The 19,295-nt window shown below is 44.5% G+C and overlaps 1 protein-coding gene across 1 annotated transcript in view; it reads left to right on the forward strand.

Moving 5' to 3' along the window:
• Positions 1–1,545: 1,545 nt before the first annotated feature.
• Positions 1,546–19,295, forward strand: part of BMERB1 (bMERB domain containing 1) — a 142,146-nt gene continuing 124,396 nt past the window's right edge. The window contains exon 1 of the mRNA XM_061152888.1: positions 1,546–1,761. Coding sequence (XP_061008871.1) covers positions 1,656–1,761 — 106 coding nt within the window. The 5' untranslated portion in view covers positions 1,546–1,655. The remainder of the gene's footprint in view (positions 1,762–19,295) is intronic.

Consider the following 19,295-nt stretch of genomic DNA (forward strand, 5'->3'; position numbering starts at 1 on the left):
ACTCTTTTCATCTGTAACACTGCAAATCTATACCCAATAAATAAAACTCCCCATTCGTCCCTCCTCCCAGCCTCAGGCAACTTCTATCTTGTCCAGTGATTGAGACTGCCCTAGGCACCTCACATAAATGGAATCATACAGTATTTTTCTTTCTTTGACTGGCTTATTTCACTCAGCTTTATATCCTCAAGTTCCATCCATGTTGTAGCATATTACAGAATTCCTTTCCTTTTTAAAGGCTGAATAGTATTCCACTGTATGGAAAGGCCATGTTTTGCTTACCTATTCATCCTAACCCATTTATTCTCAGCCTTACATTTTTAAAGGCATGCACTTAAGGCTATACATTTACTTACATCAAAACTTACAAGTTTTGATATATGATACTCTCATGCTTATCCAGGTCTAAATATTTTATTATTTTCATTGTTATTTCCTTTTTCTCTCATGAGCTATTTAGAAGTTTTTTCATTGATTATAAATTTTTAATGACTCGTTACCAGTTGATAAATCATTTTCTTAAAAGGCTGGGCCTGTTTCATACCTCCATGAGCCATGTGGATCCTGAAAATCACCCCCGATTACATCTTAAAAATAAGAACAAACAACAGATAATCAACCCGTGTCCTATAGGTCCTCTCCCTTCCCCATACAAAGCTACATACCTGTGCAGTTAAGAAGGTCAGGACAATAAAGGGGCTAAGTCTAGATTCAAGTGCTCACCAGACCACTTGGTAAGTGTGGGAATTGGGGCAAATAAACTAATCTTTCTGCATCTCAGTTTCATCCTCTATAAAAACAAAGCTAACAAAACAGTATCTGTTTCACAGAGTCCTTGGGGAGTGTTTAGCACCTAGCCATCATTCAATAAATATTACTATTTAAAAAATCCATCTAGCTGTGGATTTTACTTTGTACTTTTAATGCTGCCATGCTAATATCAACCCCTGGGTTTCTGGGAAGTAAAGACTCATGTTCCAAATAGCTTTGTTATACTGATGTCCAAAATATTTTTATGCCTCTCAAGTCCATGCAAACACCTTCAGGGTGGACACAGGCACTGGGAGAGAAGACTGTCCTATTTTACATTCAAATTCAAAATACACATAAATGCAAACTACAGAGATTCTCACAGGCACAGAACACACAGATCCAGGTCCACACTCACGCTTCCGCGCACTCGCCACAAAGATGGATCCATCGCCCACAGATAGAAATGCTCTCACAAATCCCACTCAAAGCCTAGCAGCACGCTGACATATCACAAGCCACTCGCAGCGCCAGCCCCATGCAAAGCATCGCCACCTGCTCCAGTAGGGGGCTGCTGCTTTGTTTTTTACTTCCTTTAGGTTGGTTCTATTTTAGTTGTTTTTGTTGTTCTTCTTCGAGTTATCATCTGCCCCCTTTTCTGTCTACCCAGCCCCCAGGCTCTCCGCCAAAGCCTCCACTGCGCATGCGCCCTCATCCTTTCCCAGCCTCCCCACCCTCCCCGGGTACCAGTCGGCGCTCCCCGGCTCCGGCGGCGGAAGAGATGGAACCGCGTCACGAGCGCCCGGCCCCTTAAAACGCTGCTGGCTGGAGCCGCCTCCCTCCCTGCAGCCCGCGGCAGGGATGGAGTAGAGGGAAGCCGGTCGACCTGCCCGCGGGGATCAGCGATGGAGTTGAAGCAATCTTTGTCCATCCATCTGGAAGCGGAGAAGCCGCTGAGGCGCTATGGGGCGGTGGAGGAGACGGCGTGGAAAGCGGAGGGACTGGGGAGAAGTGAGTACTCGGGCGGGGTGGGTGGGACAGTTGGGAATCGGTGCGCCGGAGCGGGTGGTCGCGGGAGCGCCGGGTTGGTAGGGAGCGGACCGAGGGGAGCGCCCCCGCAGCGGGGCTTTAGTCGCTGGAGGGGAATGCGCAGCGCTGCGACGCGCTCTCCCGCGAACAAAAGGGGGACCCTCCGGACTGGGTTTCTCCGGGAGGCTCGGAAATCTCCAGGCAGCTGAGCCGGGAGCGTGGGGTGGACGCGGGAGTCACCGGATCCAAGCTCGCAGCTGGTTTTGGAAAGTAGGGTCTTTCCCACAAGCCGAGCGAGGAAGGTCTTTTCTCCGCCTGGGATGCGCTAGGGCGGGCTGGAACCTTGGACCATCCTGGAAAGCGCCCACGGACCCGGAGAGGGGGGAGTGTCCGCTGGGTTTCTGCTTTTGCTTCTCCGTCGGCGCGAGGTTCAGGGCACACCTGAAATTCCCAGCGTTTCTTTCCCCCGCTTTCTCCGGGGTCGCGAGTGGGAGGGAAAGGGTTAGGGGGAGGGTTAACCCTGTGCACGCCCTTCCCCTTTCTCTCTGGACTCAGAGTCTTTCTGCTTTGGGTACAATCCTAGAAGGCAGTTCGGAAACGGACCGATTGTAAATATTTGCTGCTTTTCTCTACGGTATTTTGGGGTCAACAGCATTAACAAATAAACTAAGGATTTTTGTGTTTAATGAATAGGATGCTGTAGTTGAAACTCTTGCTCGTAAAGTATAGAGGCAGCTGCAGGGGCCCTAGGGTCACTAGCCCTCCCTGCAAATCCGGGGCGCTTCATGGTCTCCCTGCCCTTGTACTTCATCCTTCGGGCTGGGAAAGGCCCTCTCGCCCTTCTCAAGGACCCTCGGCTTCCTGCGGTGGCGCTGAGCAGTGTTCAATCAAAATATTGTGAATATGCTCTTTTCCTGTCTTCACCTGGTAGAAGATTTTGTGTGTGTGTGCGCTTTCTCCATAGCTGTAATTACAGATTTAGATCTTTTTAGAATGGCTCAACTGTACTCTGGTTTTCATGGGTTCAAGTAGAAATCACAACCAATGTCATAGTTCTCCACCTGAAACCCGGAGAGTGTCCAGCCTCTCTCCTTTTCTGTCTCCTTTTAAAAATCTGGGTTCTTCCTCCTGTTTCATCCTTTCAGAACCCTGTGGCTTTGGTACTTTAGCATAACAGCAGAGCTGAGGGTCTCTGGTCTCCCTGCAAGCTCCACATAATACCCACAATGGCTGCCTTTTGTTGATGGATTGCCATGTATTAGGTCTTGCCTGTGCTAAGAACTTTAAATCCATCCTCTCATGCAATCCCTAGAACAGCCTCCTTAAGAGGAATATTATGACTTATGACTCCCCTTGCACAGAGGGAAAAACTGGGGCTTGCTTTGGTAATGGGATTAAGAGGCAGAGTCAGGATTTGAACTCAGGTTTGTTGGGCCCTTGAGCCCCTCTCTGCTTTTTACATGAAGGTATTTTGCCATCAGGTTTCCTGGAGGCTTTGTAAATCTGTTGAGAGAGTCTCAGAACACATTTGGTGATTTTTTTTTTTTTTCCCTCCATCTGCACCCCCACCCCAACCTGGCCCAGTGGCATGCAGACTTTTAGTTCCCAGACCAGGGATCAAACCTATGCCCTATGCATTGGGAGCTCAGAGTCTTAACCACTGGACCACCAGGGAAGTCCCACATTTGGTGTTTTTATGAGTATGTAGCAGCCTGTTGGTTATGGGGGCCTTGAAAGAAAACTGAATCTGTGCAGAAAAGAAGGCCTGGGTTTGAATCCTGGGTCTGCCCCTTGGCTGGCTGTATAACTGAATTTGTGACTAGTCACATCTTTTAAGCCTCTCTCTGCCTCCCTTCTCTGAAATGGAGATGCTAATAGAACCTACCTTGTAGCTTAATTGTGAACATTCAATAAGATGATGTACATAGAGTTTAAGGTAAGTGCGAAATGTATTAGCTGCTTCCATTATTTTATTACTACATCTGTGGAAAGAACCTGCTTCTATCCTTTGCAAAGAATTATATAAAGCAACACTGTGGACTAAAATTGCAATGTTGGCCAGGTCCCTGATAATTCTCTTATGGTTTTTTACTTTCTAACCATTTTATTAGGAAAAGTTTCAAGCATATGGGAAAATTACAATGGAAACTCAGTTGGTAGCGTTTTCACTCCTGAAATTTTTGTACTTCTCAGTCTTAGATTGCAAACTGTTAAAGGCTTGGCCAAAAGGCTTTCTCATCCTCTCTCTTCCAAATCACTGAAGATTCTGACTCTTTTCTCATTCAAATACAGGACCACAGTTTCTGATCTGCTTTTGGTGTTGATCCCCAAATCATTTTTTTCCATTCTTACTTATTCAAATTCAAAAGCTTCTTAAAGAGCTGATCCAGATTTTCACTCTTGAATCTTAAATTTGGGATTGTTTGCAGGCTTTGATCTCTAGACTCTCATCTGTGGCCTGACTTTTTTTAAAATTATTATTAAAGTGGCTTTTAAATTTTTTTTTCTGATGCTATCTCAACTCCTAGGGGATCTATGTACCCATTCCATAACATTTGGGGCCTCCATTAATTTATTAACGAAGTGTGAAAATTAGTAAAATTGATTCTGTGGCATAACAATTGCCAAGTCAACGTTGTTATGCACGAAATGCTGGAGAAAAAAAGAGAGGCCCATTAAAAAGAAGATATGCTCTGTTTAACTTTTACACATATTTAAACACTTTATGTTAAACACGGAGTGCGTGCTTGCTAAGTCACTTCAGTCCTGTCTGACTCTTTGTGACCCCGTGGACTCTAGCCCTCTAGCATCCTCTGTCCATGGGATTCTCCAGGCAAGAATACTGGAGTGGATTGCCATGCCCTCCTCCAGGGGATCTTCCCGACCCAGGGATCGAACCTGTGTCTCTTATGTCTCCTGCATTGGTGTAGGTGTTACTTAAAAAAACTTGCAAAAGGGTGGAAAAAATTGCAACACTGGTTATTTTCAGTTAAGGTTGTATTGATTGTTGTCTTTACTGTTGGTGGTTGTTGTTGTTTAGTCGCTAAGTCATGTCCAACTCTTTGCGACCCCATGGACTGTAGGCCCCTCTGTCCATGTGATTTCCCAGGCAAGAATATTGAAGTAGCTTGCCATGCCCTCCTCCAGGAGATCTTCCTGACCCAGGGATCCAACCCCACGTCCCCTGCGCTGGCAGGTGGGTTCTTTACCACTGAGCCTTAGAGGAAGCCCATTGTTACTGTTAGCTATAGTTTTTCGGTAGAAGATATGTATAGTACAGTAAGCAAGAGTCAAGTGACATGGATCCAAACCAGCTCTGACACTTTGTTCCTTTGTCACCCAGGGACAATTGCTGAACAATTGCTGTGAGTCATCTGTCTCATCTATAAAATGGAAATGTGTTGGTTTGAACCCTTGGGAACTTCCTGGGTGAAATCTGAAACTGGCCGTTTACACAGAGGGCAAGTGGAGGCCAAAGAAAGAGGCGGCCATTCCAGATTGGTAGGGCGCAGGTTTAATAACAAGAGAACTTACACATGAGACTTGTCTTGGGTGCTGCAAAATAGTAGGTCATTGTACCCACCTTCCAGATTCTTAAGAGTTTATATAGAAGCCTTAATGGGGTTCAGTCGTATGTCCAGATGGTGCCAACAACACCCTGCTGTCTCAAAGCCACATCCTTGAACTGGCTCCTCAGATGAGAAGAGTGGGCAGAATGTACATTTTTTGGTTAGAAGAGGACTGAGTAATATTCCATTGTACATATGTACTGCGTCTTCTTTATACATTCATCTGTCAATAGACATTTAGGTTGCTTCCATGTCCTGGCTATTGTAAATAATGCCGCATAAGATAAGGTATAGTACATATCTACCTTGGAATATCACTCAGCCATAAAAAAGGAATGAAATTGTGTCATTTGTAGTGATGTGGACAGACCTAGAGTCTGTCATACAGAGCAAAACCAGATAGAGAAAAATATGTTAACACATATATATGGAATCTAATAAAAGGGTACAGATGAACCTATATGCAGGGCAGGAATAGAGACATGTGGACACAGTGGGGGAAGGGGAGAGGGATGGGATGAATTGGGAGATTGGAATTGACATATATACGCTCATTCTCTGTCGCTTCAGTCATGTCTGACTCTTTGCAACCCTGTGGACTGCAGTCCACCAGGCTCCTGTGTCTGTGAAATTTTCCAGGCAGGGATACCATAGTGGATTGCCATTTCCTTCTCCAGGGAATCTTCCCAACCCAGGGATCGAATGTATGTCTCCTGCATTGGCAGGTGGATTCTTTACCACTGAGCCGTCACCAAAGTCATATATATATATATCTGTTGTTCAGTTGCTAAGTCATGTCCAATTCTTTTTGACCCCAAGGACTGCAATACCTCAGGCTTTCCTGTCCTTCAGTATCTCCTGGAGTTTGCTTAAACTCATGTCCATTGAGTCAATGATGCCATCCAACCATCTCATCCTCTGTCGCCCTTTCTCATGCCCTCAATCTTTCCCAGCATCAGGGTCTTTTCCAATAAGTCAACTCTTCGCATCAGGTGGCCAAAGTATTGGAGCTTCAACTTCAGCAACAGTCCCTCCAATGAATATTCAGGATTGATTTCCTTTAGGATGGACTGTTTTGATCTTGCTGTCCAAGGGACTCTAAAGAGTCTTCTGCAGCACCACAGTTGGAAAGTATCCATTCTTTGGTGCTTAGCCTTCTTTATGGTCTAACTCTTACATCCGTGCTTGACTACTGGAAAAACCATAGCTTTGACCTATGTCAGCAAAGTGATATCTCTGCTTTTCAATATGCTATGTGTCTATGTTTGTCATAGCTTTTCTTCCAAGGAGCAAGTTTCTTTTAATTTCGTTGCTGCAGTCAGAGTCTGCAGTGATTTTGGAGCCCAAGAAAATAAAGTCTGTCACTGTTTTCATTTTTTCCCATTTGCCACTAAGTGATGGGACTGGATGCCATTCAAAAAACAAAATTTTTTGAATGTTGAGTTTTAAGCCAGCATTTTCACTCTTCTCTTTCACCTTCATCAAGAGACTCTTTAGTTCCTCTTCACTTTCTGCCATGAGGATAGTATCATCTACGTATATGAGGTTGTTGATTTTTTTTTTTTCTCTAAGGACAAGAGATGGGTGAGGAGCCTCCAGTTACTCTGTCTGGCTAGAGAGTCACCTGATAGTCACATACTCTGAATGACTTCATCCAGCAGGGAAGTAGGGACCACTTTAGGCTGTTGGGAGGATTAAATGAGATACTGTGTGTAACACAGTTAACACAGTGCTTGGCACCCAACAGCACTGGTGGAGATGATTCCAGCCTGCTGGTCTGTTTTTCCTTGCATCCTTTTCTTTGTAAATTCTAGGTAAGGGTTGTATAGATACCACTGTCTTCCTCACTGGAAGATGTCAGAAGTGGCTTTCACGCCCTTGGAAATCACCTAGTATTTTCTCCTTTGAGAAGAGTCTAAATTGCCCCTATCCACCTTTGACAGCATTTTTCCACTAGAAGTGAGTAGTTTTTTTTTTCTTTTTTTACTCAGTTGGAAAATGCGTAGTGACATGTCAGTGTGGTTAGATATATAAAAATATTGCTTTCAACCAACTGTAATTAATTAAGGGAGACACAAAGATAAGGTGCCTTTTGACAAAGCATAGTGCTTTTTAAAAGCACGGTTGTGGCCAATTCTTGAAAGATTTGAGTGTGCCTTAAAGGATGATCAAGATTTTGAACAGGGGAATTGGGGGGGAGGGTGGCACAGCGGGTAGGAGATGGCAGGAGAGATAACAGAATTGGCAGAGGCATAGAGGTGGAAATAAATGTGCTGTGAGGAGGAGATTGGACTGAAGTAGAAAGCTCAAATGATAATCTTTCTATAAACCCAGGAGAGATGACAGTTATTTAAAAATCCAAGGGTGTGTGCTGACTGGCAAACAGATCATTAAACTGGCCAATGTTTTAGGTTTAATAAACAGTGAGGAGACCGAATACTATGAATTGCTGGCAATCTATGTAATATATTCTTGGGGAAGAGTCCGTGTTTCATCTGTTTGATTAAATATGCTAATTGTATTATTTCAACTTTATTTTGCTTTAGCCTTATTTCTATTTTCTTATTACAGAAGTAGTACACATGTACTTTATAAAAATTCAAATTCATCTGAAATATAAAAATAAAAGGTGAAAACTAACCATAATCTGCTCTCCCAGCCTCATTTATTTATTCAATAAATAAGTATTAGCTGCTTTATAAGTCCCAGGTAGTGTTCTGGGGGCTGCGAGTACAATATGGAGCAGGACAGGTAAGATTCCTGCCTGCATGGAGCTTCTGTGCTAGGGGGAACCTGGAAATGGGCTGGGAGTGAAGATGTCAGATAATACATAAATAAACGATGTCCAGATGATGATGTGTTACCTGAGAATTAATAGGGGAGGGACGTCCCTGGTGGTCCAGTGGTTAAGGATCTGCCTTGCAATGCAGGGGATGTGAGTTCGATTCCTGGTCGGGGAACTAGGACCCCACATACCATGGGGCAGCTAAGCCCCCACTCAAAACTACTGAGCCTGCAAGCGCAAGTAGAGAGCCTGCATACCGCAATGAAGATCCCGCCTGCAGTCAAATAAATAAATATTGAAAAAAAAAGGATTAGTAGAGGAGGGATATTTCCCATCCAGTGGTCAGGAAATGCTTTTCTAAGGAGGTGACATTTTGTCATGTAAATGTCAGGGATCCAGGAAGCAAATGTAAAGGCCCTTGCTATCTTAGCGGAAGAGTCAGAAGGCCAGGGTGGCTGGAACCCAGAGAGTCAGGGAAGAGAGTGGAGATAAATCAGAGAGGAGCCAGGCTGGGTAGAAGCTTGTAGGTTGTGGTTAAAAAAAAAAAAATACAGGTTTTATGCACATTGCAGGAGAAGCTGCTGCTGATTGTTAAGCTTGAGGTTAACATGAACTGGCTCATTTTTTTCTTAAGATTTTTTTTTGACCTGGACCATTTTTTTTAAAGTCTTTATTGAAGTTGTTACACTGTTGCTTCTGTTTTATGTTTTAGTTTTTTGGCTGCAAAGCCTGGGGGATTTTAGCCCGGCCACCAAGGATCAAACCTGCACCTGTGCCCTGGAAGGCAAAGTCTTAACCACTGGACCAGCAGGGAAGTCCCTGGTTTTTGTTTGTAAAAGGTCACATCGGCTACTGGCTGGAGTATAAGACCATAGGGGGCAAGTGGTGATTGATGTCATTATCCTTTGCCGTAGTCCCAGGTTCCTTCTTTATCAACCCCATTTTGGATAAGTGATGGGAATTTCCTTAGTGTGGAAGGTGTGACCAGGGTATAGGCAGCCTGGACTGCCTTTTGGGAAACTGAGCCCCAGCTTCTTCCCCCATGGCGCTAGTGGTCAAGAACCCACCCACCAATGCAGGAGACATAAGCGATGAGGGCTCGATCCCTGGGTCGGAATGATCCCCGGGAGGAGAAGATGGCAACCCACTCCAGTATTCTTGCCTGGAAAATTCCATGGACAGAGGAGTCCATGGGGTTGCAAAGAGTCAGACACAACTGAAGCGACTTGGCACGCATGCCCTGGCTTAAGTTCTCAGAGGTGTGCCAGCCTCTGCTTTCTGCCTGGAGAGGCAACTGACTGTGTAACTTATTGCAGGACACATGAATAGCAGGATATGAAGATTATGAATATGATATTAGCTAATATGTACTCTGAACAAAGTCACTTATTTACATTGCTCTGTTTATTCTCTTAAGTTTCATTTTTACATTTCCTTCCTATGTGTCCATTGGAGGAAAAATCCATTATCCCTATTCTTGGTCTCGATTAATTATTAAATACTTATTAATAATAATAGTAGTTAATGAGCCTTAGCTATGAACTCGAGCTTATTAGATTCTATTGGGTCAGTCAATTGTAATTCCCCTTTTGTAGGTGGGGAAACTGAGGCTTAAGGAAGTTAAGAAAACTAAAGGTCACAAAGCCAGTGAGTGGCAGAGCTGGAGCCTGATTGTCGCTCTGTCTGACTTTGAACATTCCTAGCCAGTGTCTGTTATTTGTGGCATCATGCTCAAAATTACAGAGATCAGAGATGAAATGCAGCTCCCAGTCATAAGAAGCTTACAGATTTGGGGGTGTCATAGATGTGAAGAACACCACGATTTATGTGTATCAGTTCAGTCGCTCAGTTGTGTCTGACTCTTTGCGACCCCATGGACTACAGCACGCCAGACCTCCCTGCCCATCACCAACTCCTAGAGCTTGCTCAAACTCATGTCCATCAAATCGGTGATGCCATCCAACCATCTCATCCTCTGTCGTCTCCTTCTCCTCCTGCCTTCAGTCTTTCCCAGCATCAGGGTCTTTTCCAGAAGTCAGTTCTTTGAATCAGATGGCCAAAGTATTGGCGCTTCAGCTACGTAATAATACACATGTTATTTATGTGTATAAACAGTATGGAACAGATGCTAAATGAAGGTACAAGTAGAAGGTGAACAGAAGAGCTCGGCTCTTCCTGGGGCTCCAGTATGACAGCAAGGAGGCATGTCTGCCCTGGACCTGAAGGCTGAGCAGGGTTTCAGGGGTGAAGAGAGAGAAGGGCATTTCGGGTGAACTGCCAGCCCCAGGCAGGGAGGCAGAGATCCCAAAGGCCAGAGTCCAAGTATTGATGCCAGCTTTTTTTTTCCTGTTTCTTTCCCCATGGAAAGAAACCTCAGGATCATTCTGGTTCACTCAGATGAAACACTTGCTCCCTGGATGGGCCTGAGAGCTGGAGATCAGCACAGGTGGAGGCTCTTTTAGCGTAGTCCTTCAGAATGTCACTCACCAAGCCCCCCCAAAGATGCTTGCCATACAGTCCATTCATTCCTTCACTGTTCACTCACCCAACAGTCTTAAGCCCCTTCTTTGTATCAGCGAACGAAGACGACCCAGACCTCACCATTAAGGAGTTCTCAGGTGGGCTGTATTCCAACACTGTAATCTTGGGCAAGTTGCCTAACTTCCCTGGACCTCAGTCTCTTCATCCATAAAATGGGAATGTACTTAATACCACTGAACACTTAGAAATGATTGAGATGGGAATTCCCTGGTGGTCCAGTGGTTAGAACTCAGCGTTCTTGCTGTCAGGTGCCTGGGTTCGATCCCTGGTCAGGAAACTAAGATCCCCCAAGCTGTGTGGCATGGTAAAAAACCAATTTAAAAAATGGAGAAGAAAGAACTCTTTAAACACAGGTATAGGTTATACAGTATAGTAACAAATATATGATAGGTCCAAGTGGTCAAACCAAGGGATGGTTCTGGGGTCTGGAAGAGAAAAGGACATTTGAAGCAGGCTGAAAAGGTGAAGAGTATTTAATCACTGACTGGAGGGAACCGCATTCCAGGCAGAGGGAACAGCACATGTGTAGACAGACATGAAACAGCACATTTGACCCAGGAACTGCAGATGGATCAGTCATGCTTGAGAGAGACAAGACAGGTGGAGGATTTTTCCAGTGGTCCAGTGGCTAAGACTCTGAACTCCTAATGTAGGGAGCCCAGTTCCATCCCTGGTCAAGGAACTATATCCCACATGCTGCAATGAAAGATTCCACCTACCACAATGATGATTATAGATCTAGTGTGCCGTAAATTTCAGAGGCCTGAGTAAGGAAATCAGCTCTGATATTCACTAGAAGAACTGATGCTGAAACTGAAGCTCTAATACTTTGGCCATTTGATTTGAAGAGCCAACTCATTGGAAAAGACCCTGATGCTGGGAAAGATTGAAGGCAGGAGGACAAGGGGATGACAAAGGATGAGATGGTTGGATGGCATCATCAACTCAATGGACGTGAGTCTGAGCAGACTCTAGGAGATAGTGAAGGACAGGAAACCTGGCGTGCTGCTGTCCATGGGGTCGCACAGAGTCGGACACGACTGAAGCGACTTAGCAGCAGTAGCAGCAGATTTGAGCAGATTAAGACTGCCAGGCTGTTTGGAGCCACTGCAGGACAAGGGGCAGAGGTAAAGAAAGTGGCATCTTAGGAAGACTTACCTGGCAGTTGTTGTAGACTGGATGAAAGAGCAGGAACTCTGGGGCGGCGGAAGACCAACCTGGTGTGTTTTGGAATCATCTGATAAAATGGCAACCCGCTCCAGTATTCTTGCCTGGGAAACCCCATGGACAGAGGAACCGGGCGGGCTACCGTCCATGGGATTGCAAAGAACTGGCCACGTCTAAGCCACTGAGCACGCATGCGCTCACGGTCATGACGTCACAGGGCGGCAGCGGGTTGGGCGGAAGGGGCTAACCCGACATCTGGAAGGGAAAAAACATTGGTGATTGATTCCAGAGAGGAAAGAAAGAGGCTCTTCTAAGCATCGACAGAGTGACAGGTGGGAAATAACTGTTGTCAGCCTGAGGTCTTAGGAATTTACATAAGCATCAGTGCTGCTTACTCTCGCTCTCAATAGGGTTTAAAAAGGTGCGTGGATTATGGGTTTGGGAAAAGTAATAGTCATGGCCTCTTACCTTTAACAGCACTTTCCAATTTATACTTCCCCCATGTTTTCTAACTTACTCTTTACAAAAAGGACAAAGAGCAAGAGGTGTCGTGGCCCTTTGAAAGTGGGAAATAGGTTAAGGACTCACCCCAGGGAAAGAATGCAGCCTGTACAGGCTGAGCGAGAACACGACAGTCCAGGTTGTTTGCACGGGACCAGGGTGTCTGGAGGCATATTTGTTTGGATGACAGACAAACAACAGCTGCATCACAAGATGGTGACGAGTATGTCTGGATTTCATAAAATCCAAAGTGGAAAATAACTAAATGCATGACACCAATCACTCGGTTCATTTAAAATTTCCAAACAGGGGACTTCCCTGATGGCCCAGTGTTTAAGAATCCACCTTCCGGTGCAAGGGATGCGGGTTTGATCCCTGGTCAGGGAACTAAGATCCTACATATCACAGGGCAATTAAGCCCATGAGCCACAACTAAGACCCAATGAAACAAGTAAGTAAATAAATATTTTTTAAATTCCCAAACAGGTAAGTCATCCATATGTATTTTTCCATTCATCTATTCATTTCTTCATTCTTTGAATATGTATTTAATGGTAGCCTCATATGCCAGATAATTGTGCTAAGTCCTTGAAAGTATAATAGCACTTTGAGTAAGACATATATTATTTATGCCTTCAGATAACTTAAGGTCTTCTGGTAAAATAGAACTACCAATGATCCAGCCATCTCCCTTCTGGATATTCCTGAAGTAAATGAAAGTAGTATATCAAAGAGTCCTCTGCACCTGCATATTTGTAACAGCATTATTCACAGTAGCCAAGACATGGAAACAACCTAAGTATCTATCAATGGATGAATGATAAAGATGTGTGCAATGGAAAATTCTTAAAGAGATGGGAATACCAAACCACCTTACCTGTCTCCTGAGAAACCTGTATGCAGGTCAAGAAGCAGCAGTTAGAACTGGTCATGGAACAGTGGACTGCTTCAAAATTGGGAAGGAGTACATCAAGGCTGTACATTGTCACCCTGATTATTTAACTTATATGCAGAGTATATCATGTGAAATGCCAGGCTGGATAAATCACAAGCTGAAATCAAGATTGGCAGAAGAAATATCAACAGCCTCAGATATGCAGATGACACCACTCTAATGACAGAAAGTGAAGAGGAACTAAAGAGCCTCTCGATGAGGCTGAAAGATGAGAGTGAAAAAGCTAGGTTGAAACTCAACATTAAGAAAACTTAAGATCATGACATCTAGTCCCATCACTTCATGGCATGTAGAAGGGGATAAGGTGGAAGCAGTGAGAGATTTTATTTTCTTGGACTCCAAAATCACTGCAGATGGTGACTGCAGTCATGAAATTAAAAGCCACTTGCTCCTGGGAAGGAAAGATGTTTGCTCCTGACAAATCTACACAGCATATTAAAAAGCAGAAGCATCACTTTGCTGACAAAGTTCCATCCAGTCAAAGCTGTGGTTTTTCCAGTAGTCATGTATAGATGTGAGAGTTGAACCATAAAGAAGGGTGAGTGCCAAAGAATTGATACTTTCAAATTGTGGTGCTGCAGAAAACTCTTGAGGGTCCCTTGGAAAGCAAGGAGTATCAAACCAGTCAATCGTAAAGGAAATCAACCATGAATATTCATTGGAAGGACTGATGCTGAAGTTGAAGCTCCAATACTTTGGCTACCTGATGCGAAGAGCTGGCTCATTGGAAAAAGCCCTGATGCTGGGGAAGATTGAAGGCAGGAGGAGAAGGAGATGACGGAGAATGAGATAGTTGGATGGCATCACCGACTCGGTGGACATGAGTTTGAGCAAGCTCTGGGAGATAGTGAAGGACAGGGAAGCCCAGCGTGCTGCAGTCCATGGGGTTGCAAAGAGTCGGACATGACTCAGCGACTGAACAATAACAACAAAAATTATTCAGCCATGAGAAAGAAGGGTATCCTTCCATTTGTGACAGCAGGAATGGAACTTGAGGGCATTTTGCTAATTGACAAGGTAGAGAGAGAAAGACAAATACTGCATGATATCACTTATATGTGGAATCTTTAAAAAACAATCAAACTCATGGAAACAGAAAATAGAAAAGTGGTTGTCATGGGCTGGGGGAGGAGGGAAGTGGGAAGAGGTTGGTAAAAGGGTGCTAGCTTTCAAGTATGAGATGAATGAGGTCTGAGGATCCAATATGAAATATGATTGGAGTTGATTATACTGAATTATGTAATTGAAATTTGCTGAGAGATTAGGACTTAAATGTCCTCACCAAAAAATTAACAAATACTTGAGATGATAGATGTGTTAATTTACTAGATAGTGAGACTCTTTTCACAGTATTTACCTGTTTTGAATCACTACAATGTATACTTTGAGTATCTTACTTTTGGATGACTTCCCTGGTGGTCCAGTGGTTAAGACTCTGTACTTCCAATGCAGGAAACACAGGTTTGATCCCTGGTTGGGGAACTAAGATCCCACATGCTGAGCGTCGTGACCAAATTAAAAAAACAAACAAACATATTTTTGTCAAGTATAGCTTGATAAAGTTGAAAAAACATCTTCAGGAACAGTTTCTGTTTCCAAGGATGCAGAACCAAAGGACCAAGCCTTGCAAAACCAAGGCTCCTAGTCCTTCAGAAGCAGAATTCTGTCGGCTTGCTGACCGGATGCCCTTGTAGCTAAATGTTGTCAGGAGATTAATTTTATTGTTTTTCCACAGGCATATTTTGCAGGCCCTTGAGAAGTTGAGTCCTAATAGGGTCAAACCAAGTTTTATGGGCTAACCTGAGTGCAATTACTTGATTCTGTCTTCCTGCAAGTGCCATGACCACAGACACTCCATGTGTCAGATTCTCTGCTGAATGCTCCCTCGGTGTCTACCACATGGCCCAGCACTTGGAAGCCTCACATTAAAAGAAATCAACAGTTGCTGAATTGGGCAGCTGTTTAATCCACAAAGACTGAGAAGCAAATGATTTAATCCTGTTTTGTAAACATTCAGAATCATCAAACTAAAAAATAAAAGTTAGCTGGAGCGTTGGTCTGTCACCTGCCCATCTCTCGGTTCCTGGGGCTGCTGGTGGTGGAGCCTTCTTGCTTTCCCGCTTCGAGGGAAAGAGGCAAGATTTTCAGATCGGATACAAAACAGTAGGAACAGGTACCATGATTGTCAACTGGCAGTGCGCAGTGAACGCCCCAGTGGGTGTAGGCTGGGCGAGGGGATTGACATTTACACCATAGCTCCTTGATTCTTGAGTGCATGCTAGACTCAGTTGCTTCTGACTCTTTGCAGCCCCATGGACTGTAGCCCACCAGGCTCCTCTGTCCACGTTATTCTCTAGACAGAAATACTAGAGTGGGTTTTTATGTCCTCCTCCAGGGGATCTTCCCAACCCAGGTATTGTAATTAAGTCTCCTGCATGGCAGGCAGATTCTTTTACCCTCTGAGCCACCTGGGAAGCCCCTCCTTGATTCTTAGATGTCCACAAAGGTGGGACGCACCATTCATAGTCAATCACATCTTTCAGGAGCAACAGAAATAAAAATCAGCATGGCAGCATTAAATTTACTGGTCCATTAAAAGTCCTTTTAATTTCATACAGAGAACAGAGTCATCTTAGACCCTGTTGGTGAAACTGTTGAGTGTTCCAGCCTTTGGGGAAAGCAGTCGGATGCGTGTCTCACTCTCTGGGACCCCATGGACTGTAGCCCACCAGGCTCCTCTGTCCATGGAATTTTCCAGGCAAGAATACTGGAGTGAGTTGCCATTTCCTACTCCAGGGCATCTTCCGTTCCCAGGGATCGAACTTGCATCTTTTTTGTCTCCTGCACAGGTAGATTCTTTACCACTGTGCCACCTGGGAAGCAGGCACTTGGATAACATCTATTAAAGTTTAAAATACTCATACGCTTTGACCCAGCAGTCTGACTCCTGGGACTCTACCCAGTAGGAAAAGAGGCACCAGTATATAAGGGCATATGTACAAAAAACCAAAACCCAAAACACTGAACACAATGAAGGCGCAAGAGTAGAAGAATGGTTGAATAAATGATTGTTCATGCACTGTGAAGTGTAGGGAGCCATTAAAAAGGAATAAATTAGAGCAATAATACTTGTCTTAGAGGCATTATTAAGGGAGAAAAATGACTTCATGGAAAATGAATGTAAGAGAATCTCATTTTTGTAAAACAAATCTGTCTCTGTATGTAGCACACATATAATGTATGCATACGTGTGTGTGTGTGTGTGTGTGTGTGTGTGTGTGTGTGATTTTTTTCTTTTTTTGGCTATACTAGGTGGCTTGCAAGATTACGATTCCTGGACTAAGATTGAACCCACGGCCTTGGCAGTGAAAGCCAGGAATCCTAATCATTATGCCACCAGGGAACTCCCATGTGTGTGATTTTATTTGTATGGAGAACAACATGGAAAAATGCAGAGCAAGTTGTTACTGTGGGCTGCCTGCAGAAAGGTGGGGTGACAGGGCTGGTGTGAGGGGCAGAGAGAGGAGGGGGCAATAGAGAGTCCAACACAAAAGAAAATGAGAAAAAACACACAGAAAAAATTCACTTGCAATATTATCAAATGTACACATTGATGTTACATTATGTGTTTGTGGAATGGGAAAGGGGCATCCTAACTTCAGAAATGCTAAGATAGGGCCTTCTCTGGTGGTCCAGTGGCTGAGACTCTGAGCTTCCAATGCAGGGGGCACAGGTTTGATCCCTGGTCAGGGAACTAGATCCCACATGCCACACCTAAGAGTTCTCATGCTGCAACTAAAGATCCTACATGCCACAACCAAGACCCCGTGCAGCCAAATACATAAATACATATTTTTAAAAAAGAATTGAGAGCCTAGAAATAACCCTGACTTTAAAGAAAATAAAGATCCCAGCATGCCGCTATGAAGATCCTGTATGCTGCAGCTAAGACCCAAGGAAGCCATGTAAATATTTTTAAAAATGCTAAAATGTGGGAGCAGAAAGTGGGTCACAGAATTGAGGAGATAGAGTTTTATCTGATTTAATCCTCACTACAAGATAAAGCATTGTGTGTGTCTGTATATATGTGTGGGTTTTTCTGGTGGTGCCAGGGGTAAAGAACCTGCCTGCCAGTGCAGGAAATATAAGAGACTCGGGCTTGATCCCTGGGTCGGGAAGAAACCCTGGAGGAGGGCATGGAAATCCACTCCAGTATTCTTGCTGGAGGATATCATGGACAGAGGAGCCTGGTAGGCAACAGTCCATAAGGTCACAAAGAATCAGACATGACTGAGTGACTGAACAAAAGGGAAAGTTATGGACATTTTATGGTCCTAGGTTCAGTTCCCTTCTCCACTGATTAATGGGCCAAGGTTTTTATTTCTCTCTCTGTATGCATATATGTATATACACACAGACATACACGTATATGTGTGCATGCATGCTAAGTCACTTCAGTTGTGTCCGACTCTTTGCAACCCCATGGACTGCAGCATGCCAGGCTTCCCTGTCCTTCACCATCTCCTGAAGTTTGGTCAAACTCATGTCCATTGAGTCGGTGATGTCATCCAACCATCTCATCCTCTGTCATCCTCTTCTCTTCCTGCCCTCAATCTTTCCCAGCATAAGGATCTTTTCCAATGAGTTTCCCTTTAGTTACTTGTAAATGTTTAACCATATTAAATTACTCTGGCTTTTCATATTTTTAAAGAGAAAGGCACCTGAAATAGTGCATGGAAACCTATTTTAAAGATCTGGGTGATCACTGTGCTGACCATTCCCCCTTAGTCCTTCTCCCATTGCAGTTCCCATGTGCCATCTTTCTCTTAGTGATCTCAGGGCTAAAAAAAAAAAGAAATAACTCTCTCCATAATCCTGGTCCCAGAGAGAAATTTGGGAAACAGGCCACAATAAGCAGAGGAAGGGCTGAAGCAGTCGTTCCTTCCTTCATGCTTTTCTTCCTGTGTTTATACCCTTCTGTCTTGGTCCATCCCTGCTGCTGTGACAGAAGACCATAGTCTGGGAGCTTACAAACAACAGCAGCTTCTCTCTCACATCCTGGAGGCTAGGAAGTCCAAGATCAAGGCCCTGGCAGACAGTGCCTGGTAGGGGCTTCCTGGTTCAGAGATGACTGTCCTTACAAGGGGGTGAATGGGCTCTCCAGGGTTTCTGATATAAGGTCACTAATCCCATTCATGAGGGCTCCACCCCCATGACCTAATCACCTCCCAAAGGCCCTATCTCCTAACACCATCACACTGGGGGTTTAGATTTTTCATGTATGATTTGGAGTAGGACATAAATATTCAGTCTTTAGCACTCTCCTCAATTCAGGAATTAAGACAGCTGAGAGCTAGAAATTTGTCCAGGCCCTACTCCAGAGATGAAATACTTTTAGCAGGTGGCTCTTAAAAGTGGCTATCATTGTGACAAGGAACAGATGTGCTTAAATTATTTTCATTTTGGTTCCATTTGGTTCTTCCACACCCAGCACTCCTGATGAGACCGTTTCACCCACTCTGTCTGTGGTGCATTGTGAATGCTGGAGACCCACCGTCCACCGCTACACAATCCATCCATCCTTAACCTGTTTGATAGATGCAAGGAAGGTGTCCCCCGTGCACATTTAAAACCAGTGCGAGTGACACTGAAAGAGCAGCCTAGCAGGGGTACAGGCGGCCAGGCTGGGATCCAGGCGCTTAGAGGTCTGCTTTTGTAGGGATCAGCTCTGCCTTGCGGCAGGGCTTACTTTCTCAAATGCTTATCCAAAGCCAGGACTAAGTTGGCTTTGTGTGTTTCTTCTCTAGTGAGATGGAGATTTCATTTACTAAGGTCAATTTCACAGACCATAAAATTAACCCTTAACCATCTTCAAGCGTACAGTTCAGTGGCACTTAGGATATTGCCGGGCTTCCCTGGTGGCTCAGTGGTAAAAGAATCTGCCTGCAACGCAGGAGACGTGGGTTTGATCCCTGGGTCGGGAAGATCCCCTGGGGGA

Source organism: Dama dama, chromosome 10 (assembly GCF_033118175.1).
Source record: "Dama dama isolate Ldn47 chromosome 10, ASM3311817v1, whole genome shotgun sequence".
NCBI lineage: Eukaryota > Metazoa > Chordata > Mammalia > Artiodactyla > Cervidae > Dama > Dama dama.